General features: G+C 37.9%; 1 protein-coding gene across 1 annotated transcript; it reads right to left on the bottom strand.

Moving 5' to 3' along the window:
• Positions 1–243: 243 nt before the first annotated feature.
• CETN3 (centrin 3) lies at positions 244–24,013 on the bottom strand. The gene is made up of 5 exons (XM_006156538.3): positions 23,881–24,013; positions 20,973–21,108; positions 17,911–18,025; positions 9,833–10,024; positions 244–531 (listed from the first exon to the last, which is right to left on the bottom strand). The coding sequence occupies exons 1-5, from the start codon at positions 23,895–23,897 to the stop codon at positions 488–490; spliced, it is 504 nt and encodes a 167-aa protein (XP_006156600.1). The 5' UTR covers positions 23,898–24,013; the 3' UTR covers positions 244–487.
• Positions 24,014–27,300: the final 3,287 nt, after the last annotated feature.

Genomic DNA, 27,300 nt, shown 5'->3' on the forward strand with positions numbered 1-27,300 from the left:
ACTTCACTGCTACTTGTACTTCAAATTTTGTTTCAGAAAGTACTAAAAGTGTAAAGAGAAAAGATTTAAGAAATACGCTGAGGGTTAACAAATATGAGGAATTAAAATCCAACAGAAAATTTATCAAACTTTAAAATACTAATAAAATAAGCATTTATTCATGAAAGTCTAAAGAACATGTGTGCCAAAGTAAAAGTGACCACTAATGTTAAATTTAAAAACTCCAAAGAATGTACTACATGATTTGATTTTTTAAAACTTTATATAAAAGCTATATTATAAATACAAATCTAAACTACTAGAGTAGTTAACAACACTGTTCACACAAAGAAGCTTAACAGTAAAATACAAATAATAAGATGCTTATATTTGGTCCTTCTGGGGAAAAAAAACTAAGTTGGTTTCTTTTTTTGCGGTTGCTCCAGACACAAAAATAGAATTTAAGATGGAAACTTGCACCGTTCTTACTGTGTATGCTTATAATTATTTAAATGTCACCAGTCATAATAGCAATGAACTCCTCTTGATTTACTGTGGTAAGAAAGAAAACGTAACAGTCAGAAATGAATACATATTATTACTTTGTTCAGAAAATACAACTACCATTCATAGCAAGTATTTTTTAAATTTTATATTATACAAATGTCTTAATAAGTCAAGACATGGTTTTTGCTTTTTGCTAGAAAGTTAAATGTGTTTATTAAGTAGAACTTCATAAATATATAAATGATAAGCATTATAAATTCATATTCTGTAATAATAACCAAGGAAAAAACATATTACGTAAGTTGCCAGAAAAAAATGAGTCACAGTCACAATAGTTGTATACATTTACTAATGAACTGTAAGAAGCTTGATTTTTAAAACTTCCCAAGTCATTAAATAACCTTCTTTATAATCTTTATTCTACTAGTTTACTTAGCAAATCTTTTCTTCATAAATATACCATGTATATAAATTAGTACAATTCTATAAAACGTGTTATATTAAAATTAGAAAAAGTATCAAGCTGCTATTCTTTAAATTATTATACTTTTTTTTTTTTTTTGAGAGATTTTCACTGTAGGGCGCGTGCGCTCGCCAGACAGAGAGAGACATAGAGACAGAAAGCGAGAAATCACCCCCCAGGGGGGATGGTCACGCCGCAATCCCTTCTCCTCCATTCTCCTCTCGGGATCTTGGGCAGGCACGCACACGCGCCCGGCGTGAGTTTTTTAAGCCACCGGGTCCGGGACACGAACCGCGGTCAACTACGTGGGAGTCCAGCGACATAGCCATTACACTAACTGCTGGTTCCCTAAATTATTATACTTTTAAAAGCCTGTTTTAAAGAAAAAAATAATTGGAACCACATTACCATTTTCAAAAGGATCGATAGAAATGGCAATTTGAAAAGATACTAATTTAATCTTAATTACCAAGGTAATATAACAACTATAAAATGTAGACCTAAATGTAGGAAATAATCATTGATAAAGACTAAGTGTTGGGGCCAGCAGGTGGCACAGTGGTTAAGGTCACTGGACTCCCACATGGCTGACCACAGTTCAAGTCCTGGAACTGGCGGCTTTCTTTCTTTCTCTCTCTCTCGTTCTCTCCCTCTCTCTCTCTCTCTCTCTCTCTCTTTCTCTCTGTCTCTCTTGCTCTGTCCCTCTCTGGTCAAAATTAAACACACAAAAAAAAGTTAAACAAAATAATAAATTTTTTTAGAATTATTTTATTTAACTTTATTTATTTAATTTAATTTGACCAGAGAAGGGGAGAGAGAGAGAAAGTAAGAAAGCAAACCGCCAAGTCTGGAACTCAAAGCAGTCAGCTATGTGGAAGTCCAGCGCCCTTACCCATGCCACCTGCTAGTCCCAATAAAATAATTCTTTAAAAAAAGAAAGACTAAGTATTAATATACCAAAATTATACACAAAATACAGTAGAAACCTCTAATTTATAGTGTTTAAGATGACAACTAGAAAAACAACAGGAAATCAGAGAATTTTAATTAAATATGATTTTTAAAAGCAATATACATACACACCAACAAACAGAAATGTTCAGGAAGGAATGCTTCTTTATAAAACAGGAGTTTGAAAGCTGCAAGACTTACTACATACCATAACAAGATATAAGTTATCAATATAACTTTGATAATGATAAAAGAACACTACATTAAGAAGTGACCTAGAGGGACCAGCAGGTGGCGTAGGCAGTTATGTTGTTGGAGTCCCACATACTCAAACACGGTTGAAGTCCTGGACCCAGTGGCTCGAAACACACTTCAGGCATGCATGCGTGCGTGCCCAAGATCCCAGGAGGAGGATGGAAAAGAAGGGATTTACAGTGTAGCCATCTCACCTGGGCAGTAACTTCTCACTTTTTCTCTCACGGTCTCTGTCTCTCTCCCTGGTAAGCACAGCCATAAGACAAAAACCTCTTAAAAAAAAAAAAAAAGTGACCTAGATTCTTATTAGGTTGTCTTTGAAGTCATGACATGTTTTTCTATGTGAAAAAATAGTCAACCCAATAGTCAAAGCCGTGCATAGACTAATTGCGTATTTCATTTCCTTCATTTGAAAACACTAAACTATGAAATGATGTTTTAGGTTGCTTAATTCTAAATACCCTAGATGGTAATATATGATAATATTCTCTTGAATCAAACTTAAAGTGCCTGATGAATGCCAACACCATACTAGGTTTACATAATGTATCAAAACAGATACCAAGGTTCCTATTCTACAATATACTGAAATTGAGATGAGGAAAATATTAGAAAATATTACAAATGTTCTTAACTTTCTTAGGTATAAACAGTATCACAGTTATGGAAAGTAATATCCTTGTTCTTAGTAGAAGCACATGAAAATATTTGGGCATTAAGTTCTTGATATATGGAACAGTTTTTCAAATGGTTAGTTTGAAAAAAAAAATACACATCATAGAAAAGCAAATACAGTACCATTTAATTATGGATCTAGGCAGAGGTAGGATGCTATTCACGTATGAATCTTGTCTAGTTATATTGGCCTGATGCTTTTTCTCTATCTGAGAATATTCATAATAAAAAGGAAAACTTAACCAATTAAAAAATGTTAAGATAATGGGACCAGTAGTTGGCGTAATGGCTATGTCACCAGACTCCCATGTAGTTGACGGCAGTTCAAGTCTTGGACTTGGTGGCTTAAACTCAGGCCGGGAGTGTGTGCTGCGTGCCCAAGATTCAGAGAGGAGAATGAAGGAGAAGAAATTGTGGCATGGTAATCCCCCCTGGGGAGTGAGTTCTCTGTCTCTCTCTGTCTTTCTGGTGAGCGCATGCGCCCCATAGCAAAAAAAACTCTCAAAAAAAAAAAAAGTTAAAACATGTGTATTAGGAATTTTTAGAAATATACTGATTCCAGAAACCACATAGAGAACCAGTTTCAATGTTAGTCAAGTTTTATATCTCGAACAAAGAACAAATGCTATGAAACACAAAATATGATTATTAAAATCAAGACCAAATATTATTGTAGGAAAAAATCCATCATAATGGAAAAATCATTACTAATAAGAAAAATTTAGAAAAAATTAAATCTTGACTTTTCCTTTTTTAAGAATATTTTTATACTTCTATAAAAATGTAGCATTTGGGCGTAGTTAAGGTGCTGGACTTCAAGTCCTGGACCTGGTGGCTTGCTTTCTCACTTTTCCTCTCTCTATATATATTCTCTCTGGTGAGGGCACATGACCTATAGCAAATTTAAAAATTATAATAATAGTAAATTAAATAACTATTTTTTTAAATATATATAACATTTTGAAAAGAAAGTGGAAAAAGATCTGAAGTGGGACACTGCAATGAGAAACTGTTACAGAACAAGAACAGTGTTTACCTAGCCAAAACAACTTATTTTGGCTATGAGCGGTCCAGAAGTTGTTAAGAGAATACTGAACTCATATATTTAGTATCAAAAATTTACAAGACACGGGACCAGCAATTAGCGTAATGGTTATGTCGCTGGACTCCCACGTAGTTGACCGCGGTTTGAGTCCCGGACCCGGTGGCTTAAAACTCACGCCGGGTGCGTGTGCGTGCGTGCCAAAGATCCCGAGAGGAGAATGGAGGAGAAGGGATTACAGTGTGGCCATCCCCCCTGGGGGCTGATTTCTCACTTTCTGTCTCTCTGTCTGTCTGTCTGGCGAGCGCACGAACCCTATAGCAAAAAAGAAAAAAACTCTCCAGGAAAAAAAAAATCTACAAGACACTATAAAAGACATCGTGAGAACAGAATATAAAATCTACAATTCTATTAAACTCCTTTCAGGGGCTGGTAGGTGGTGTGGTGGTTAAAGGCACTGGATTCCCACATGGCCAAACACGGTTTGAGTCCCAGACCTGCCAGCTTGCTTTCTTGCTTTCCCTCTCTCTCTCTCTCTCTCTGTGATCAAATTAAAATGTAAAAAAAAATAAAAACAACAAATGGAATTAAATAAATAATTCTTTAAAAAAAAAAAACTTTCAAAGATTATACAAATAGGAGTAGTGATTTTAACCTTTATAGTTAAGTAGATAGGTTTTGAATATCTCATTAAAGTTTTGACCTTTATCCCCTTCAGTAAAAAGGACAGTTCAAATACATGAAATTTTTAAACTTTTTTTAAAGAGATTTATGCTATGTGGCATGTGCACACAACAGAGAGACAAAACACAGAAAACGAGAAATCCTCCAAGGGTGATGGCCACACCACAATTCCTTCTTCTCCAATTTCCTCTCAGGATTTTGGGCTCATCCACATACACACCTGGCATGAGTTTCAAACCACCAGGTCTAGGATTTGAACCTTGGTCAACCACCTAGGAGTCCAGCACCTTAACAGTATGCCACCTGCTGGCCCCGAAATCCTTAAACAATTTATCCAGTGTGTACCTTCAGTGAAGAGCCCTTGATTTAAGCAATCTAGACCAAGGCATCTAAACCAAAACAGGAAGCAAGAGCTTATAGAACAAAATGAAAACAGCCATAGAAAAAATCTCACTATAATCATCTTAACAGGGTAACAGAGCCATGATTAAATACTCAAAGGCAGAGGCCAGTGTGGTCGCACAGCAGTTTAAGCACTGTGACTATGGAGCCAGATGGCACATGGCCAACCACGGTTCAAAACGCAGCCCCAGAGCTTAAAAAACCACAGCATGCCCCAAATCCTGATGGGATTGAAAAAAGAAGAAAAAGATTGTTGGTTCAGCACACCCATTCGGGATGTGTGTTCTTGCACACGCACATTTTGTCTCTTTCTCTTTCTAGCAAGTGTACACATCATCTGGCAATTAAAAAAGCAAGTTAGAAAAGTTTAATCCTAAAAAAAGTCAAAATCCGAAAGGTACTTATGTGTTATTTCAAGATTTAGTGCTTTTCCCAATCTGTAAATTTTCACTACTCAAATTTCAGAGCAGGCTTTATATGTCAGTTCTAAAACCACATAACACTTTTTATATTATATATAATAAACACTTTAAAATGTAATAGTACTTCAAAAGCATTTTAAACTATTATTTTTAGAATTTTATACACAGAAATATAATAAAGCCTGGCCAGCAGGTGGCATGGGAATTGAGGCAGCTGAACTCCCACATAGCTGACTGAGGTTTGAGTCCTGGACCTGACAGCTCACTTTCTAACTTTCCTTCTTTCTCTCTCTTTCTGGTCAACTTCGAAAAATAAAATAAAGGGAACCAGCAGTTAGCATAATGGCTATGTTGCTGGACTCCTACGTAGTCGACTGTGGTTCGTGTCCCGGACCCGGTGGCTTAAAACTCACCCCGGGCGCGTGTGCGTGCGTGCCCAAGATCCCGAGAGGAGAATGGAGGAGAAGGGATTGCGGCGTGACCATCCCCCCTGAGGGGTGATTTCTCGCTTTCTGTCTCTATGTCTCTCTCTGTCTGTCTGGCAAGCGCGTGTGCCCTATAGCAAAAAAACCTCTCCAAAAAAAATTTAAAAATAAAAATAAAAAAAAGAAAATATAATGACAATAAATTTAATTTAACTAATTTTAAAAAGAATTATTTTATTTTATTCATCTTTTTTTTTTTTTTCAATTTGACCAGAGAGAGAGAGGGAAAGTGAGAAAGTGAGCCACCAAGTCCGGGACTCAAATTGGACAACCATGTGGGAATCCAGCACCTTAACCACCATGCCACCTGCCAGCCCCTTAAATTAAGTAATTCTTAAAAAATAAATAAATAAAAAGAAAGAAAAAGAAAAAGAAAAAGAAAAGAAAAGAAAAAAGAAACATAATAAAGTCCAAAAAGGTAGAAAGCAGAAAGTGACTAAGGAACATCATTAAACTAGCTACTTTACTACCAGAAAGCCTTTCAGACAAAATCTGTGATATCTGTACACTGAGGTTACGGCCTTTTCTAACAGCAGTGTATCATGTTCCTACATCTGATAAATCTAGTGCCATGTCTAGCTTAAAATAAGCATTTGAAAAAAAAACATTTATTAGGGCCAGCCTGTGGTGTGGTGGTGAAGGTGGCTGGATCTCACATGTGCAACCACACAATTCAAGTCCCAGACCCAGGAGCTTGAAAAATACACCGAGCACAAGTGCATGCGTGCCCAAAATCCCTAGAGGAAGGAGGAATGGAGAAAAATCGTGGTTTGACCATCCCTGATTGAGGTAAAGGGGTGCTTTCTCACTTTCTCTCTCTCTCTGGTAAGTGCATGCAAAAAAAAATAATAATTTTTTAAATTATTAAATCAAATATGATACTCCACTTCTTCTATATTGCCTTCTTTAACAAAATTTACATAAACCAACCATTCATAAGTTCAATCTTACTACAACTCAAGAACAATAAGAATTTTAGAGAATTAAGTAGATTAAGTACCTTAGAGACCACCTGGATCCTCAAAGGGGAAAAAATAAATCTCAGTATCAGAAACACCAGCTGAATGTGCTAACACACATGCTAACACACTGCTTCCTATAATAGCATGGAATTTTTGAAACTCCATAAATACAGAGTCCTAGTTAACATTTTAGTTATAGCCCAAGAGTATACATACAGTAAAATATTTAAATATACAACAGTATATTTAAAAGCACACTGTCATTATGCAGATCTGAGTTTGAGGTCGGGCTCTGCTTTGTGACAGTCTCGACCAGGTTATTAAACTCTCAAAGCTTTGGTTTCCTCATCTGCACATCTTTTTTTTTTTCCAAATTATTTATTTAATTATATTTATTCATTAATTTATTTTAATTTGACCAGAGAGAGAGAGAGGGAAAGTGAGAAAGCAAGTCACCAGGTCCAGGACTCGAACCATAGTTAACCACATGGGAGTGTCCAGCACCCTAACCACCATGCCACCTGCTGGTCCCCTTATCTGTACATCTTACCTCTTATATCTGTATAGGTATACTGTATCTACTTCACAAAAGCACTATGAAAATTAAATGACATAATTCACATGCTAAGCACATATCTAAAATATAGTAACTGCTAAATAAATTTCAACAATCATCATTATTATTCAAGATAGTCTATTGTGGCTTTTTAAATATTGTTTCCAATTTTCCCAAAAAATAGTACTGTGTTGCTTCTGTTTTTAAAGAACTATTTTATTTAACTTTATTTATTTTTAATTTGACCAGAGAGGGACAGAGTGAAAAAGAGGGAAAGTGAGAAAGCAACCTGTCGGGTCGAGGACTTAAACCACAGTTGGCCACATGGGAGTCCAGAGCCCTTAACCACCATGCCACCTGCCAGCTCCCAGGTTTTATTTTGTTATCTTAGGTGGTGAGGAGGAGAGTGTGTAGTTCTTCCTTTATCACCACAGCTTTCTGTAAATCCTATATTTATCTTATTTATCTTTAACTTCATATACACCATGCTATTCTACATATACAATTAAAAATATTTTTTTCATTGCTTTTAGATTCTGAACAGCATTAAAACAAATCATGAAGACAGAAGAATTACTAAAGTCCACAGAAAGGGCAGTAAAGTATTATAATCTTTAGCAGTCTGTAACATACAAAGAAAGCAGTTTCTTTCTCTAAACATAACTTGGATTTGCAGCCAAAAGAATCCATATTAAGTGTATGAAAGTATCAAAACAATTTGTTCCTCTAAATGCTACGGGCCCTCAATGGAAGTCTTATAATTCCTACAGAGACCATTAGGGAAGGCTTTTTAGAAAGAGTTGGTGTTTAAAATGTACTTGGAGAAAGAATAACATTTTAGCAGACAGAAATCTGCAATTAGAGCATTGTAAGATTAAGGAACAGCATGACAAAAGGCACAGCATAAAAACATGTTTGCACCACAGAGAATATTTTGTCAGAATGTGTACATAAAGTAGGTGAAAGTTAAAAGTAGAAAAATGAAAGGATACAGTGGAAAATAAATTAGTTACTTAAGGTGGGACAGATCATAATTGCCTTTAAACTTTACTCTGTAAAGAGTGAAGAATCATTCTAAATATTTGGACATGTAAATTATATAATCAAACCTGTATTTTAGGACAAGAATTCCATCAATAGACTCAAAAAGAGATTAGAGATTTACAGGCCCAGAGGTCGATTAAGAGGCTACAAGACAGGGCCAGCAGGTGGCATGGTGCTTAAGGTGCTGGACTCCCACATGGCCGACCATAATTCAAATGGCTTGATTTCTCACTCTTCTCCCTACCCCAACCCCGTCTCTCTCTTGTGAGCACACATTTCCTATACTAAATTAAAATAACAATAATCATAAATTAAATAAATAAAAAGTATTTTTTAAAAGAGACTATAAGACTCAAGCAAGGGGAGGAACCATATCCGCCCTTTGCACTGTGTGGCACCAGTCAGCACGCAGGACACTATACCCAGCAGGCAGCCAAGGAAAGAATAAATGAGCTTTCAATAACATTCTTTAGAAGAAATTAGGGTGCCACCACGCCCCTAAAACTATTCTTATTTTAAGAGCAAACAAAACTGTATCACACAGAAGCAAAATAAAAATGGATATATTTACATCATATTTACTTAAGGTCTACTACCATCAAAAGTTAGCCTAATGGCTAAGTCACTGGATTCCCATGTAGTCGACCGCAGTTCACGTCCTGGACCCAGTGGCTTAGAACTCACACCGGGTGTGTGTGTGTGTGCATGCCCAAGATCCTGAGAGGAGAATGGAGGAGAAGGGATTGCGGTGTGACCATCCCTCCTGGCGGGTGATTTCTCGTTTTCTGTCTCTCTGTCTCTCTCTGTCTGTCTGGTGAGCGCACGCGCCCTATAGCGAAAACCTCTAAACCCAAAAAAAAAAAAAAAAAAAAAGAAGAAGAAATTAGGGCCTGAACTAGGACACTAGCAGCGGACAAAGAAAAAAAAGATAAAAAAACATTTATAGGGTAGAATCAATAGAGCTTAGCAATAATTTCTTTCTTTTAATTTTTAATTAAAGAATGCTGTTATTTAATTTTATTCATTATTAATAATTTTATTATTATCATTATCATTATTATTATTATTATTAAATTGACCAGAGAGAGAGAGAAAAAAAATAAGAAAACAAGCCACCAGGTCCAGGACTCAAACCACGGTAAACTGTGTGGAAGCCCAGCATCGTAACCACCACACCACCTGCCAAACCCAGAACTTAGAAAGTCCATGCAGGTTAAGAGAAAAAGCCTTAAAGACTGAAATTTGACCAAGCGGTTGAAATTGTGGTAATGTTCCATCTTGAAAAAATAAAGTGCCTTCTTAAAGCAATAGTTTGCAATGGTCTTAAGTGTCACTTGGTTTTAGAAAAAATTACTGTTATGTATAGCACCCAGGATACTTAGAAAATGTTTTACTCAAAACTTACTTTCTCCATCACCATCTTTATCAAATTCTTCTATCATAGCTCGAAGTTCTTCATCACTCATGTTTTCACCCAATTCTCTGGCAACACGTCGCAAATTCCTCAAGCTTATTTTACCTGAATCATCATCATCAAATAGTTTAAATGCCTTCAGTATTTCTTCGTGCGGATCTCGTTCCAATATCCAGTCTGTCACTAAAGTTAAAAAAAAAAAAAAAAACTTGCATAATCACAGAGAAATTCATTTGCGAAATCAAATAAATATTAGATGAGAATAAAAGTGACAAATCTGTTCAACATTTAGCCTGATAATAAAATGTCACATTAGATCCCAAAAACACAAAGAGATAAATCCAAATTTATGTTTTAAATGTTAACTTATTATCAAATTATTCTTATTTTGGGACCAGCAGATGGTGTAAGAGTTACATCACTGGACTCTCACATAATTGACAGCAGTTCAGGTCCCAGACCGTCGACTAAAAACTCACACCTGGCACATGTGTATGTGTGCCCAAGATCCCAAGAGGAGAATAGAAGAGAAGAGACTGTGGCATGGTCAGCCCCCTGGAAGATGATTTCCTGCTTTATGTCTCTGTCTCTCTCTCTCTCTCTGGTGAGCACACATGCCCTATAGCAAAAATCTCTCTTTAAGAAAAAAAACTATTCTTGCCATAGGGCGGGCGCCACCACGCCCCTAAAACTATTCTTAATTTAAGAGCAAACAAAACTGTATCACACAGAAGCAAAATAAAAATGGATATATTTACATCATATTTACTTAAGGTCTACTACCATCAAAAGTTACAGGCGTCACTGACATCAAGCACTTGAGTCTAGGAGTTTGTGACCAAACTGTGGGGAGACATACCAACAAACCAATAAGGGCTTACCTAACATAAGTTGCTCACTAGCTAAGCTCAGTATTAACAATGATTCTTTCTAAGAATTAACCTAACTTAAAAACAAATGACAAAACCTGAGAAGTTAACAAAAAGCACTGTTATCACTGAAAAAGGTACAAGGCAGACAGTAGGTGAAAATCCCACTGATACCTTTATAATTAGAAGACCATGTGATCTTTCAAAATGTGGAAAGTAGTTAAAAGAACTGAATCTGCAGTAAGAAAATCCCTTAGAAAAACAATCTGCAAAGGAGGTCTCTTAAAACTCCTATCAATTTCATTCACACAATAACTTCCAAACAACTAATTAAAAACAAGTGTAATTCCAGATGTCAATAACAATAGCATAGTATATGTAATAGACTAAAGCCACATACATGACAATGTAGTAAGTTTAAATATCTTCAAAATTATCGGTCTTTAATCCAAAGCAACAATAAGAAAAACAAAAGTAAAAATCAGTGGTATAAAATTTTCAGATAAGATACTGAAAATATCTGAAGTAATTCTACATGCTATTTTACACAAAAAGAAAGGTATTTATAACTTTCACTCTGCCATTAAAATAACAGTCCTGAAGTCTACAGAATCATTAAAGTTTGCAACTGCTTAAGAGTTGGAAGCATTAGAACATTTAATGAACTCAAAAATGAAACAATGCCATCTAAATCCCCAACAAGTGTTTGTTTTGATGCTATTCCATCACTATTTGGTTGAATAAGCACCTATTCAATCTAATGTTATTTCTAAGGTCTTACTATCTACACATATATTCTATAGTTCTCTTTTATCCATTAATTATATCCAAAAAGGCTTCCAAGTAACTAATTGAAGTATATTACTATAAGTATGCAAATCATCAAAACTCATAAATATTCAGTCAAAAAGGAGTTGGCATCTATACAGCCATAACACCAAAATAAAATACCACACTTCACTCTATGGCTCATACTCAACTTATTTTGAATTTAGTCCCAACAAAAAAACAGGACAAGGAAAAAAAGTGTTAAGAAATTTTCTTCACCAATTAAATAATTTACATGACAGGTGAACCAAAAAAGCAGCTTGCTGAAAGTATTAATGTACTTAAAGAAGCAACAGGGTGATCTGGGGAACAGATGGGGCTCCAACATGTATAAATTCTTATCCCACTGGTGCTTTAATTGTGCTAGTTATTTCAGACTTATGTGTGTATACGATCTTTCATCAATATTCTCCCTTAGAATGCAGCTTTTCTTTAGAAATATAAGCGGGTAATCTTGGACAGCTAAAACATTACCTAGTATGAAACTTCATGCAGACCTCCCCTTCATGCCTTCACATTCTATTCCTGGTCTATAAGGCACAATTGTAGTAAGTATATTTTGGAGAGGCTGAGGTACCTGCAGGTGGCATGGTGGTTAAGGCTCTAGACTCCTACATGGCTGTCCATGGTTTGAGTCCCAGACCTGGCAACCTGAAATTATTCTGGGTGCGTGTGTTTGTGTCCCCAAAATCCCAGGAAGAGAATGGAAGAGAAGGGAAGTGGTGTGGCCATCCCCCCCCGGGGGGGGAAGATTTCTTACTTTCTCTCTCTCTGTCTCTCTGTAGTGGGAGTGCATACCTTGTGGCAAAAACCTGAAAAAAAAATTTTTTAAGTAAGAAAAAAATACATTTTTTAATAAAAATGAGTCAAATGGCATATACGCAGTTAATGTGGATTTCATAGAACTTCAAATTCCTGTCCATATAACTCTATTTATAAATGATTTAACTATGCTATCAGAAATGTACACCACCAATTAGACTTAACACATATAAAAATCACTAAAAAATTCAGAAACAGGGCCAGCAGGTGCCACAGTGGTTAAGGCACTGGATTCCCACATGGTCCTACTGCAGTTCAAATCCCAGACCTGGTGCCTTGAAAATTACAACAAATAAATAAATAAATAAATGTTTTTAAAAGTTCAAAAATACCACATTAAAAGTAAATTTAAAAAATCACTAAAGGTAGAATTAGAAATATGGTTTCAATTCTATTTCTACCTTTTGAAAGTTTCTATTCAAGCATACCACAGTTACCTCAAATTTATGACGCTGGACACCAAACACTTTGCACTATCAGAGCTGTCACTGCCTCCTCCACTCCCAAAGCATCATTAACATCTAGTTCCCCAAATTTGAGGTCTGTATCCTTTTGAACCTTATAAAGGGATTAGATCCTATAGTATAGTGGATAGTTTCACTCTTAAATGTATCCTTTTCCTTTCCGTCCTCAATTTCAATACCTTTTTTCCCCACTCCTGAAATCTCCTTGGAACACACTCCTATTCACTTACTCAAAGGCCTAAATTAAAAATCACCTTTACAGGAACTGGAAGGTGGCATTAGTGGTTAAGGTACTGAACTTCCACGTGGTCCACCGTGGTTTAAATCCAGGACTTGGTGGCTTGCTTTCTTGCTTTCCCTCTCTTTCTCTCTGTTGTTCTGTGGTCAAATTGGAAAAATAATAATGATAATGAATAAAATAATACTTTCAAAGAATGATTTTATTTATTTATTTTAATTTGGCCAGAGAGGGACAGAGTGAGAGAGAGAGAGAGGGAAAGTGAGAAAGCAAGCTGCCAGGTCCAGGACTTGAACTGTGGTCAACCATGTGGAAGTCCGGCGCCCTTAACCACCAACCACCTACCAGCCCCGAATAAAATAATTCTTTAAAAAAAAAAAATCGCCTTTACAAAGTCTTCATCACTTCTTACAGATCAGAAATCGACAAATCTTTTCTATAAAATGTTAGACAGTAAATATGTTAGGACCTGTAGGGGCCAGGAGTCTCTGCCTGAGCTATCTGCTCGGCCATGGGACACAGACGCAGCACATAGTGACTGTGGCACATGGACAACAGCCCGAGGTGGCCCACGGGCTACAGTTTGAAGACTCCTGCCCTAGACAAAATGATAATTTACCACACAGTACCACAGTTTGTTGTCACCTATATTTAAATTGTAAACTCCTTGAAAGACCCTCTTAGTGACATAATTAATTCCCTTCCTCACCTGTACACATCACCTAATGCCAAAAAACTCAACGTTTGTTAAATAAGCAAAATAAAAACAATACAGATATTATCCTAAATAGGCAATGAAGTAGCAAGTAGTACCTGCCATAAAAAGGTGGGAGTACAAACATCTGACTTACTTGGTCTTACCTGAAAGGGCAGCAATTCCTAAACCATCTACGTTACTCACTAGCCTCGGGCTGCCCTGATTCTCAACGTACTTTAAGAATATTTTAATGCTTTGATCTACCACTGGGAAGAATCCAGTTTAGTGCCAGACTTCATCTAGAAATATCGATGGGACAGTATCCTCAGGCAGGAATAAATGATACATAAAATTAAGACTCAGATGTTCTGATTTAAAGTCACTTGTCCCAAAATATAAGTTATATATTAATGTAAGATCAGTTACTAAAAGTAATCAACAAATGAGGAAAACTGTAACTTCACAGAAAGTACTAAATTCTATTTGACAGCTGGCACTCAGCAGGCAGCCGTAAGCTGTGTCGAGTATGTGTTGAGCCCATCAAAAGGATGATCTTTGAGAGTCAAAGTTGAAGTGTAGCCGTAACTATGTAGTTTAGAAGAAACTCAGTACTTCTGTGCTGTTAGTAACAGAGAAAAGATGAGGCATCAGAAAAAGATAGATGGGGTAGCAGTGGACTCCGATCTCGCTGCTAATAAAAGGCACGATTTAAAAATGTCCCAGTGATGCATATGTGATTACCTCCAGTCACTGTAATAAATGATACAGTGCTTTAACTGTGCTATAGGGTCTGTGCACCAAAGAAACAGACACTCCCTCACCCCCAGGGAGATACCCAGGCAATTCTTCTTCAGATTTTGGGCACACAGGCATGTTTTTGTTTTTGTTTTAAGAATTATTTTTTGGGGGCCAGCAGGGTAGTATGGTGATTGAAGCTCTGGACACTCCCACATAGCCCACCACAGTTCAAGTCCCAGACATGGTGCCTTGCTTTCTCATTTTCTTTCTCTCTCTGGCCAAATTAAAATAAATGAATGAATAAGTAAAATTAAATACATAATTCTTTAAAAATAATTAATAAATATTTTTGAGAGATTTTTTGCTATAGGGCACATGTACTCGCCAGAAAGACAGAGACAGAAAGACAGAAAGCCAAACCACAAAAATCCCCCCCCCCGGGGGGGTAGCCACGTTGCAATCCCTTCTCCTCCATTCTCCTCTTGGGATCTTGGGCACGCACGCATGCACGCCCGGTGTGAGTTTAAGCCACTGGGTCCAGGACTCGAAACACGGTCAACCACATGGGAGTCCAGGAATGTAGCCATTACACCAACTGCTGGTCTCAATAAATACTATTTTTAAAAGAACTATTTATTTTATTGTATTTATCATTATTGTTTTTGTTTTCTATAATTCGCAGGCACGTGCACTCACTAGAGACAGAGAGAGAACATGAGAGAAAGTGAGAAAGCAAGCTGCCAAATCCAGGACTCAAACCATGGTCAGCAATGTGGAAATCTAGTACCTTAGCCACCACACCACCTGCTGGCCCCAGGCATGTTTTTCAAGCCGCTGGGCCCAGGACTGGAACTACATGGTCAGCCATGTGGGATCCAGCCACCTTAACCATCACACCGCCAACAGGTCCACCAAAGACTATTTTTTAAAGTAATAAGAACAGGAAACTCTTAAGAGCTTACTATATGGTAGACCCTTTTCTAAGCACTTCACGTATTATAATTTAATTTTCACAAAAACCCTATGAGATAATACAGCAATGCTCATTTTATCATTGAAAATAAGGCATAGCAAAGTAAAACAACCAACTTACACAACCCAAACCAAGATGTGAACCCAGGGAATCAGGATCCCAGGTAGTCCTTTCTAAACCACTACATTGTATTAAAAATCCCTGATTATACTCATTCCTAACATAACACTGCTACTATGTCCTAACACCCTGTTTCTATAAATAAACAATCTAAGATGAAACTCAAAATACTACGATCATAAATCCCAAGAAAATGTCCACATTGAGAGAATAAAGGTGATTCTCTCTCTTTAAATAAATAATTCTACAACTTAGAGGGAGAGACTATGCTCCCAAAAGGGACAAGTTACCTCTCCAAATAGCTCTATTAATTCATAAATTTGGGATCTTTTTATTTTTTTAAGAATAATTTTATTAAACTTTATTTACTTTCTTTCTTTATTTATTTTAATTTGACCAGAGAGGGACAGAATGAAAGACAGAACAAGAGAGAGGGAAAGTGAGAAAGCAAGCCTCCAGGTCCAGGACTCAAACCACAGTCGGCCATGTGGAAGTCTGGTACCCTTAAACACTGTACCACCTGCTGGCACCCCCTTTTTCTTTTTCCTGAGAGAGATTTTTGCTAAGGGTGTGTGCACTCACCAGAGAGAAAGAGAGACAGAGAGACAGAAAGTGAGAAATCACCCTGCAGAGGGGATAGCCATGCTGCAATCCCTTCTCCTCCAACCTCCTCTTGGGATTTTGGGAACTAGGCACACAGCCCCAGTGTGAGTTTTAAGCCACTAAGTCAACAGCAGTTGACTACATGGTAGTTGAGCAACCTAACCATTATAACCACCTGCTAGTTCCATAAGTTGGCAATCTTCTATGCTGTGGTTTCTCTCCCTTATATTGTTTACCTCCCCTGCTTTTGATTTCAGCTTTCAGATTGGGAGAAAAAAAAGACTAACAATATGAGTCTGTTTACTTTGTGCTCACTAATTGCATTTCTTTTTGTCTTCCTTATTGCTTCTTGCCAAATATTCAAAATAAGGGCTTTTTGTGTCTATAAAACTAAAGTTGTTTCTAATATTTTTTTTAAAATTATTTAACTTTATTCTTATCTTTTTATTTTTTCTTAAATTTGACCACACAGAGAAAGTGAGAAAGCAAGTCACCAGGTCCGTGAAACCAGTCAGCCATATGAGAGTCCAGCACGCCAAACACCAGGCCACCTGCCAGCCCTCCAAATTTTTTTAATATTTAAAAATAACTATATGTGGGTCAGCAGGTGACAAGGAGGTTAAGGCAGCTGGATTCCACATGGTAGACTTCATGGTTTGAGTCCCAGGCCCTGTGGCTTGAAAACCATGCATGCCCAAAATCTCAGGAGGAGAAAGGAGAAGGGAATGGGCATGGCAAACCCCTCTGGGAGGTGATTTCTCACTTGCCTTCTCTCTCAGCAAACACAAACACCCTACATCAAAAACAAAAACAAACACACAAACAAAAACTAAAAAAAATAATTATTATACGATATGCTTATATCATGACCCATATAGTGATACCATTAGTTTTTTGAAAAACTTAATAAAAATAAACTTGAATATTTATACATTCTACCTATTCTACCTATAATATATTATGTAATATACTTAAGTTACACTAGAAAAGTCCTTTCCTTCCAGAATCTTCTGTTCTGAAAAAGCTTGATATATGTACTTTAAAAGATTCAAGGAAATCTACAATACAAAAATTTAACTATATTAAGCCTATGCAGTTGTAGTCCTAAAATGTTTTCTTCCACTTGCAGTCTGCCTCCCTGACTGTAAGCCTTTCCCCCAACTCCAAAGAGATGACTATTCACTGAGACTGAGGTCATCAAGAGTATGTAACCTCTCACAAACTCTGTCAACCTGAAGGCATGTGACACATCTACAGCCAAACACACAAACTGCTTCCAGCTTCCCCTTCTACTTTGCCAACAAAAATCACACAACAGAAAGGTCTTTAGAAATATTTTCCAAATAGCAGGATTCTGAATTTTCTGTTTCACTGAAAAAAAATAATTTTTTGGTCTCTCTTTTAGTTTTGCCATGTAATATAAATATACATTATTTAGAAAAATTTCTTTCCATAAAAAGCTGTACAGTAGCTCTTTGGTTAGAATCTTCAGCACGAAACAAAAGACAAAATTATATATTTCATAGAGAAGCTGTAAATTTTTCTTTTTTTAAATCAGAGGGGGGAAAAGGTACAAAAAACCCTGAATGAGAGCCCACTATATACCAGTAATAGTCAATAACCATATTCTATAACCCAGAGAATTTTTTTTAAATATTAATATTAACCAGATAATTTCCTAACAATTGCTGATTATGAGGATTATTAAAATACACACCAACTTCATTAAAATCTTCAAAGGTGATTTTCCCTGTGGCTTCTCTGTCATAATCTTTAAGAATCTTCAGTACATCGGCTTTTTTGACATCAAACCCCAAGGCTCTCATTGCCACCTTTTGGATTAAAAGAGAAAAGCAAATTATAAGACACTCTTTACAAAAGAAGCAACTTCCAGTTCTTAATTTTTTGTATCTTAAATGATGACAACACATTAATAAAACATAACTTGTTTACATATTTTACATCTCTAAAATAACAATATACTCTTCACTACTGAAATATAAAATTTTCACTTATATATTGCATTTTTATGACAAACCAATCAAAAACAATTTACAACACAATACACAATGCATTGATTTAATGCACAGATAATTATAACAATTCATTTGTTCTCAAAGGATTAGCAACTAAAATGAAAAAAGCATGGCATAAAAAGTTATACAACAGAAGAGATAAAAACATTAAAATAAGAATTATCATCAGACCCTACCATGACTAGTTATCAAGTAAGTAGTCTAGGACCCTGAGTGTAGAGGGAAAAAAGAGATTTTGCTATTAGTAATAAGAAAGTTAAAATGTTATTTTTAAAAGAAGTCTTATTTGGAGACAACTGAGTTGTTCCTTGATAGGTCAATGAGGAGAAATAACAGGGAATTTAGAAAGGATAAAAGAGTGGCCAGCAGGTGGTACAATGGTTAAGGGATTGGACTCCCATATGGCCAACCTTGGTTCAAGTCCCAAATCCAGCGGCTTGAAACACATACCCAGGCACATGTGTGTGCGTGCCCAGAATTTCAAGAGGAGAATGGAGGAGAAGAGACTGCAGCGTGGCCATCCCTTCGGGGGTGGTTTCTCACTTTGTGTCACCAGTGACCACACTGCTGTATAGCAAAAAGAAAATAGAAAGGATAACAGGTATTAAAACAGACACAAAAACAAAGAATAGGTTTGGGGGACAGTGAACAAACAGTTTACCCGCCCTGAATGGGAAGAGTTCATATGAAAGAAGACAAATGAGAAAAGTAGATGGTAATAAAAACGTAGACAGCATTTAATAAGGGAAGAAATCTGAACTTGATATAGTATGCGATAAGGAGTTGGTAAAATGTTATGAGCACTGAACAATAGAGTGAAAGAATTTTAGAAAAATCTAATCTAGTGGGACCAGCAGTTAGTGTAATGGCTATGTCGCTGGACTCCCATGTAGTCGAACGTGGTTCAAGTCCTGGACCCAGTGGATTAAACCCATGCCGGGCGTATGTTTGTGTGTCGAAGATCCCGAGAAGAAAATGGAGGAGAAGGGATTGCAGCATGGCTATCCTCCCTGGGGGTTGATTTCTCGCTTTCTGTCTTTTTCTGTCTTTCTGGCAAGCGCACGCACCCTACAGCAAAAACCTCTCCAAAAAAAGAAAAAAAAAAAAAATTAAATAAATAAATCTAGTGGTAGTGTACAAGATAAACTAGAAGTGAAGAAACTATTTAGGGGAACCAGCAGTTAGCGTAATGGCTATGTCGCTGGACTCCCACGTAGTCGACCGCGGTTCGTGTCCCGGACCCGGTGGCTTAAAACTCACGCCGGGCGCGTGTGCGTGCGTGCCCAAGATTCCGAGAGGAGAATAGAGGAGAAGGGATTGCGGTGTGACCATCCCCCCTGGGGGGTGATTTCTCGCTTTCTGTCTCTATGTCTCTCTCTGTCTGTCTGGCGAGCGCACACGCCCTACAGTGAAAATCTCTCCAAAAAAAAAAAAAAAAGAAACTATTTAGGAAGCTCCAGGTGTGAAGAGAGGCCCCAAACCAAGACAGTCAATGGCAATAAATGGAATAGACATTATAAATGAAAAATTGGTCAAATCTGGGTAACCAAAAAACACTGGGTGGGCCAGGCCCATAGCACAGTGGCAAAGCTCTATGTATACGAACCCAGACCTCACATGGCCAACCACGATGGCACCCTGAAAAACACACAGGGCACATGTACATTAGTGCCTAAAATACTAATAGGAAAGAGACATGGAGGAAAGGGATGTAGTATGACTATGCCCACTAACACTTAAAAATCCCTTACGTGGGCCAGCATGGTGGCGTGGCAGTTAAGGTGTTCGACTCCCACATAGCCAACCATAGTTCGAATTGCAAACCTGGCAGCTTGCTTTCTCAGTCTCTCTCTCATGAGTACACATTCTCTATAGCAAATTTTAAAAAGAATAAGAATAATAATAAAAACAAAACCTTACAGTTACCAAAATAAAAACAACCAAATAAACATTTATATTTACCTATCTGTTAAAACAAGTAAAACATCTCAAAATGCTATCTTTCTCACTATGCTGAATATAAGATCCGTACAGCACTAAACACCAATTTTCCCTTAAATCTTTATAAATTCTAGGTCTTAAGGTTGACATTTTTCCCATAAGTTTTTGTCAACATGAGACATCACTTACATTGTTTGCACCAGAGAAAGTAGATTGAAACTGTTTTATTAAAATGTTCAAATTAGGGGTCAGCAGGTTGTGTGGTGATTAAGGTACTGGACTCCCACATAGCCAACCATGGTTCAAATCCCTGTCCTGGTGGCTTGTTTTCTTACTTTCTCTCTGTCACTCTCTGGTGAGCACATGCGTTCCATATCAAATTAAAAATAGTAATAATAAGTAAAATTAATAAGTATTTTTAAATGTTCAAATTAAAAGATTAAGAGACAAATAACACTCTGAAAAAGTAGGAATAAGGTAAAAACAGTTTAAATGCCATAGATTGAAAGCTTTCAATTGTATGAATGAAAAATAAACACCTCCGACAGGAATGTATTTTCACATTTGAAAGCCTATTCATTTTAGCAGGTAAAAAGATTTTCTAAAAGCTATGTTAGGGGTGCTATTCAGTTTTATTATAGCACCTCACTGAGAATGTTTAAAATGGCTTCATCATTCCAAACCAGTTTAGTTAAAATAATTATAGAAATGTATTTTAAAGCAACTGTCAAAAATGCAAATCACTTAAACAGAGAACTATGTATTTTAAATACACGTTTTAAATTTTAAAGTATACTATTACCTTCAATTCATGATAATCTATTGCTTCATCTTTGTCCGTATCGAAGAGTTCAAAAGCATCTTTAATTTCTTGTTTCTGTTCTTCAGAAAGTTCTCTTCTTTTTTTCCTCTTTGTTTTGTCTACTACAAGTTCTCCTCTATGAAATAAAAAGTCTTTAGTACACTTTAACACTACTGTTGTGCAAATTGACTGATGAATGATTTTCTAAATTAAAAAAAAAAAAAAACTGTTTTGAAGATAAAAAAAATTTCCCTGTAGAAGTCAAATGCTGTTTATTCCATAGTCTACACTGCCATAAATTTGATGGTTCCCAAACTAGTGTGTTACAGATTATTGCTAAAAGAAATGATGACCAAACTCCCTCTTCCTAGCTTTGCATTTAATCCCACTAATATTACTATGGAAGAAACATAAACTGTGAATAAGAAACACTACTTTTATGTCAAAATCGCCAATTGAAAAACACAGCATCCATATTTACCATTTATATCATTCCACAAGTGTTTAAAGGAAAATTTTAAACCCTCCAAAATTAAAATTCTTAATCATGATACGTATATATTTGGTTTACTTTTTTCTTTTGTTTTGTTTTTTGGTTTTTGGTTTTTGTTTTGTTCAAGGGTGCATGCCCTGGTCTGACAGATATAGGGGGAGAAAAGGAAAGTGAGAAATCAGGGGGACGGCCATGCCACAATTCCTTCTTATCCATTCTCTTCTTGGGAAATTGGGCACTTATGCATCACACCTAGCATGTTTTACTCTCTTATTTTTAAAAGCGATTTTTGCTTGCCAGAAAGACAGAAAGTGAGAAATCCTCCCTTCCCCCAGTGGAGATGGCCATGCCGCAATCCTTTCTCTTCCATTCTCCTCTCAGGATTTTGGTCAGACATGCACACATGCCCTGGGGGAGTTTTAAGCTACCAGGTCGGTGACTTAAACTGCGGTTGACACCATGGGAGACCAGCGATGTAACCATTACACCATCTGCTGGTCCCAACACCTAGCATGTTTTTCATGCTGCCAGTCCACGGTGCTCATTAGGCTATATGGGATCAGCCACCTTCACCACCACTCCACTGGCTGGCCCTGGTTTACTTTTGATAGTTCTGATAAGTTGACAAAAATATTAGGTTGATACAAAAGAAATTGCAGTTTTATATTGCTGAAATATGCCATTTGATATTGGATACATTCTTAACTAAATGTAGTTACATTATACATCACTGATACAGCACTTTTTTTTCTTGGAGAGGTTTTTATTATAGGGCGAGTACGCTTGCCAGAAAGACAGAGGCAGGGACCAGCAGTTAGCGTAATGGCTATGTCGCTGGACACCCATGTATTCGACCGTGGTTCGCGTCCCGGATGCGGTGGCTTAAAACACACGCCAGGTGCGTGTGCGTGCGTGCCCAAGATCCTGAGAGGAGAATGGAGGAGAAGGGATTGCGGCATGGCCATCCCCCCTGGGGGGTAATTTCTCGCTTTCTGTCTCTCTCTCTCTGTCTGTCGGGCGAGCGCACGTGCCCTATAGCAAAAATCTCTACAAAAAAAGGAAAAAAAAAAAAAAAAGGCAGAGAGACAACAAACAGAAAACGAGAAATCACCCCCTCACCCCTCACCCCCCCACCCTCAGGGATGGCCACACTGCAATCCCTTCTCCTCCATTCTCCTCTCGGGATCTTGGGCATGCACAGACATGCTACCAATGTTAGTTTAAGCCACGGGGTCCAGGACTCGAACCGCAATCGACTACATGGGAGTTCAGCGGCACAGCCATTACGCTGACTGCTGGTCAATATTTGCACATAATTCTATATAACAATGTGAAAAGCCTTAGAAGTCTCGCTAATATGTAAATTACATCTAAACTTCTCACAACAAACTCTCGAAAAGCTTAAACAAAATAAAAAGCAAAAATTAACTTAAAGTCAGAAATGTCTTAAGAGCTGCAGATCTAAGTGTTGCAAATATTCAAGAAAGGATTCACACTTGTATAAGTTTTTAGATATACAGACAAATCCTATAAATGTAAACTCTAGTTGATTATACTAGACATGTTATTTATTTGCATGTGAAAATAGTTTGGGTCTCTACAACCTACGAAAGAAAAAGGAAAAGAAAAAAAAAGGCAAGAGACGGCTAGAAAGTGACTAACAGGTGCGGCATGATAAAGGTGAGGAAGAACTTTCTATTTCACCAGTGATCCGACTTTATTTAAATATGGGTATACCTGGGGTCACTCACGTCCTTCCCGAAACTCCCAGAAGCAAGTCTGGAACGTACCCACACCTGACCCCAGGGTACCACAATCATCTCTTAACAGAACTCGGCACTTTTTTGGAGTGCCTTAACTTCATAGCTATAGCTAAGACACGTCAAGACAGGAGGAGGCGGTGACAGTTAGATGATGGAACTGAACGGAAAGTAAAGAAATTCAAGAAACTTTGGAAATTTAAGAGATTGTCAAGGTACATCACTAACATCAGTCTCCGGTTATGTGCTAAAACAGGAACCTCGAAGAGCTAGGTTTGTCATTTTCAAAATGTGCAGGGGTGCAACGTGTCCGCTACAGTGCAGCTGGAGAGAGGGAGTGCCACCGACCAGCACGGCAAATGAATGGAGGGAGGCTCCAAGGCCTGATTGCTCATCGAACACCGTGAACAGAAACACCGTGATATGTCACTCCCGCCTTGCTCACTAAGCCCGTTTTGGTAGATCAAAGCTCAACGCGCTAACAGACACGACAACTCCCTGGGCTCTGATCCTGCCGGACGCCAGGACCCCCAGGGCAGGCTGGTCAGTGCTCTTTTCCCTCGCCTCGGCCCCAAACGGCCTCCCTTCCACACACACTCCCGCCCTGGGTCCCGCTCCGGGGTGTGGAGAGCACTGCCGCCTCCTTATTACCGACCTCAGAGCTAAACTCATTTTCTCTTCGGACAGAGACGTTCCCTCTGAACGACTTTAACCCTCTACCCCGAGCAGCACCGCTTCCACGAGCGTTCAACAGTCGCGAACGACCTCTGCGGCCTCAAGGGCCTCCCACAACATAGACTTCTAAGCTGGATTGGTGAGAAATCGCCGAGGTTCTGCCTATCAGGGCGGAGGCTTCACCAGTCTTTTGTTTTCATTGGGCTTTTCTCACGTCAATCAGAGAAACTTTTTTATCTTCCTCACCTGCGGCCCCTCCCACACTATAGATTGGCCAGATGCTTTTTCCCTCAATCCTTTGCGGGGCCGACGTCTGAGTCCCTGCCTGGCGGGCGCGAGGGTGGATGGCTACCTCTCCCTTTAGGGGCGGGGCCTGAGGACCGTGATAGACGGTGCGGAAACCAGGGGCCATCCCCGAGGGTAGGAACCGGAGAGAGCAGGCCTCAAGCTGTCTTCTGGCTATAAGCTGGAAAACTGGGTCTACTGTCAGTAAATTTGGCCGTGCTCTGTTCTAAAACTAAGGATGGCCTGTGTACCCGCGGAATTTTTTTTTCTTTTTTAAAGAATTCTTTTATTTAAATTTATTTACTTATTTATTTAAATTTGCCCAGAGAGGAACCGAGTGAAAAAGAAAGGGAAAACAAGCCGCCAGGCCCAGGGCAGCAGTCGTCCATGTGGGGGTCCAGCGCCCTTAACCACCAGGCCACCTGCCTGCCCCTTGTTTTTGTTTTTAGTTTTAAGTTTGCTATAGGGCACATGTGCTCTCCGGGGAGAGAGAGAGAGAGAGAGATTAAATGAAAAAGCTAGCCACTATGTCTGGGACTCCAACCTCAGTAAGTCTTGTGGGAGTCGAGCGTCTTCACCTCACCACCTGTTGTTCCCAGGGAGAATTTGTTTAAGATATAAGTTAAGGGTCCAGCAGGTGGCCTGGTGGTTAAGTGCACTAGACTCCCACATAGTAAACTGTGGTTCCAGTCCTGGACCTGGTGGCTTGCTTTTTCACTTTCTGTCTCTCTCTCTCTCTGTATCTATCTCTCGGCAAATTAAAATAATAATGATGATGATGAATAAAATTAAATAAAATAATTCTTTAAAAAGCTGTAGGTTTGGGAGCCAGCAGGTGGTGTGGTGGTTAAGGTGCTGGATACTCCCACATGGTGAACCACGGTTCCATTCCTGGACCTGGTGGCTTGCTTTCTCACTTTCCCCTCTCTTTCTCTCTACATCTCTCTCTTGTCAAAATAAATGAATGAATAAAAAAAATTAAATAACTCTTTTTTTAAAAAAAGCTGTAGGTTAAATGCCCCCATTTTAGTGGTAAATCTGCAGTTTTTCCCCCTTACCAAAGACTACATGATTGTGGGTTGAATTATTAAGCTATTTACCATAAAGTTGTACCTAAATCTGCTTCTTCTCTTCCTTTTCCTCCTTTGAACTGTTTGGAATAGATTTGTTTGTTTTGGCCCCTTGTTTTCCAGTGCACATACAATCTACTATCAAACCAAGGCCCTGAAGCCCACTTGCATGTTTAATATGTGTTTCTGGTCATGTCTCCCACTAGGCTAAATTTGCTGAAGGCCAGTATTTTTCTCTCATTTAAGGTTATTCCTTGTGCTAAATGTCATGAATAGGAACTCAATACTTGTGCTGAATGGAGTTTTGTGAAAATTCCCAAGTACTGAAATCTCTAAAGTCTGACTAAAATAGCCTGAGGGTGGAGTTAGGGAAAGGAAGAAAGAAAGATATAAAAGCACTACATATTTGGGGCCCACAGGTGGTGTGGTGGTTAAGACACTGGATCTTCACATGATTGACCATGATTGGAGTCCTGGACATGGAGGCTTCCTTTCTCACTTTCCTTTCCTCTTTGATGAAATTAATAATAACTAATAAAATTAAATAATTATTTTAAACAAAAAAGCTACATGTAAAGGATATATATATATATATGTAAAGATTTAGAGAAGGGAGGGGAGACAGCAAGGTAGAAGATATTTCGAAAGAACTAACTTACAAGAGTAGGTTAAGCATGGAATGAGCTAAATTTGGACAAGTAAAGATGGTATGGTAGAATTAAAAAAAATTAATAGCTAAGAGATAGCTTCCCCCCACTCCCACAAATAAAAAGAAAGAAGAAACTTTAACTTTGTAAATTACCTTTGAGTCCGAAAGTAAGTAAAAGAACACACTAGAACTGAACGGAAAGTAAAGGATGTAATGGCATTGAAAAAACTTTCCAGAAGAGGGCTCAGCAGGAGGTGTAGTGGTTGGGGCACTGGACTCTCACGTGGCCCCCTGCAGATCAAGTCCCAAACCTGGCTGCTCATGTTCTCCCTTTCACTCTCTCTCTGTCTCTGGTGAGCACATGTGCCCTATAGCAAATTTTAACATACTAATAAAATTAAATAAAAATATTTTTAAAACTTCAAAGAAGAAAATAAGAAAGAATGAAAATTAACTGAGGATTTAAATTAACTAAATATTTATTTCGAGATGGTAGAAATGAAGACCAAGGGCTGGCTTCAAAGCCTAGTGGTTAAGGCAGTCAGATTCCACACGGCTGACTACACGGTCAGACTCTTGGACCTGTGTGACTTGAAAAACATGCCAGTGTGTGTGCATGTGCCCAAAAGCTGAAAGGGAAGAAGCAATGGAAGAGAAGGGATTGCAATGTGACCATTTCCTATGGGAAGGGGCGTTTTCTTCTGTCTCTGACTCTCCCTGGCAAGTGCACTTTCCCCTCTAGTGAAAGAAAAAAAAAAGATGAACAAAATTAATTAGAAATAGGAGGGAAATTACTAAAGATTTTTAAAAGCAGTAATTAGAAACAATGTTTTAAAAGAAAATTGATAAAATTTGGGACCAACAGATGGGATAATGGTTATATCACTGGACTACCATGTAGCCAACCACGGTTCAAGTCCCAGACCCAGAGGCTTAAAATCACACCGGGCACATGCCAGAGATCCCAAAAGGAGAATGGAGAAGAAATTGTGATATGGGGATGATTTCTCACTTTCTGTCTCTGTCTCTCTGTCTCTCTAGTGAGCTCACTCACTGTATAGCAAAAAATCTCTCTAAAAAAAGGAAATTGATAAAATTAATAAATTTGTATTTTCATAATCTATTTTGGAAGCTGGTTCCTGGCAATACCATTAAAATTTACAAATTTATAGGAGGTGTAACAGGAAATAGTGTCACTGATAAGGTTGGTAGTTTAAAAGGGAAATTAAAAAAAAATTTTTTTTGGAAAGGTTTTTGCTATAGGGCACATGCGCTCGCCAGAATGATAGAGAGAGAGACAGAGAGACAGAAAGCAAGAAATCACCCCCCCTGGGGGGATGGCCACACCACAACCCCTTCTCGGGCATTCTCCTCTCGGGATCTTCGTCACACACAC

Source organism: Tupaia chinensis, unplaced genomic scaffold (genome assembly GCF_000334495.1).
Source record: "Tupaia chinensis unplaced genomic scaffold, TupChi_1.0 Scaffold000498_1, whole genome shotgun sequence".
Lineage (NCBI taxonomy): Eukaryota > Metazoa > Chordata > Mammalia > Scandentia > Tupaiidae > Tupaia > Tupaia belangeri.

Excerpts from the sequence above, each read along its gene's own strand:
- CETN3 (XM_006156538.3), bottom strand. Across the intron at positions 10,025-17,910 it reads TGAAGATTTTAATGAAGTTG|TGACAGACTGGATATTGGAA; the intron begins GTGTGTATTTTA and ends TTTTAACTTTAG. Across the intron at positions 532-9,832 it reads TAAAGATGGTGATGGAGAAA|TAAATCAAGAGGAGTTCATT; the intron begins GTAAGTTTTGAG and ends TTCTTACCACAG.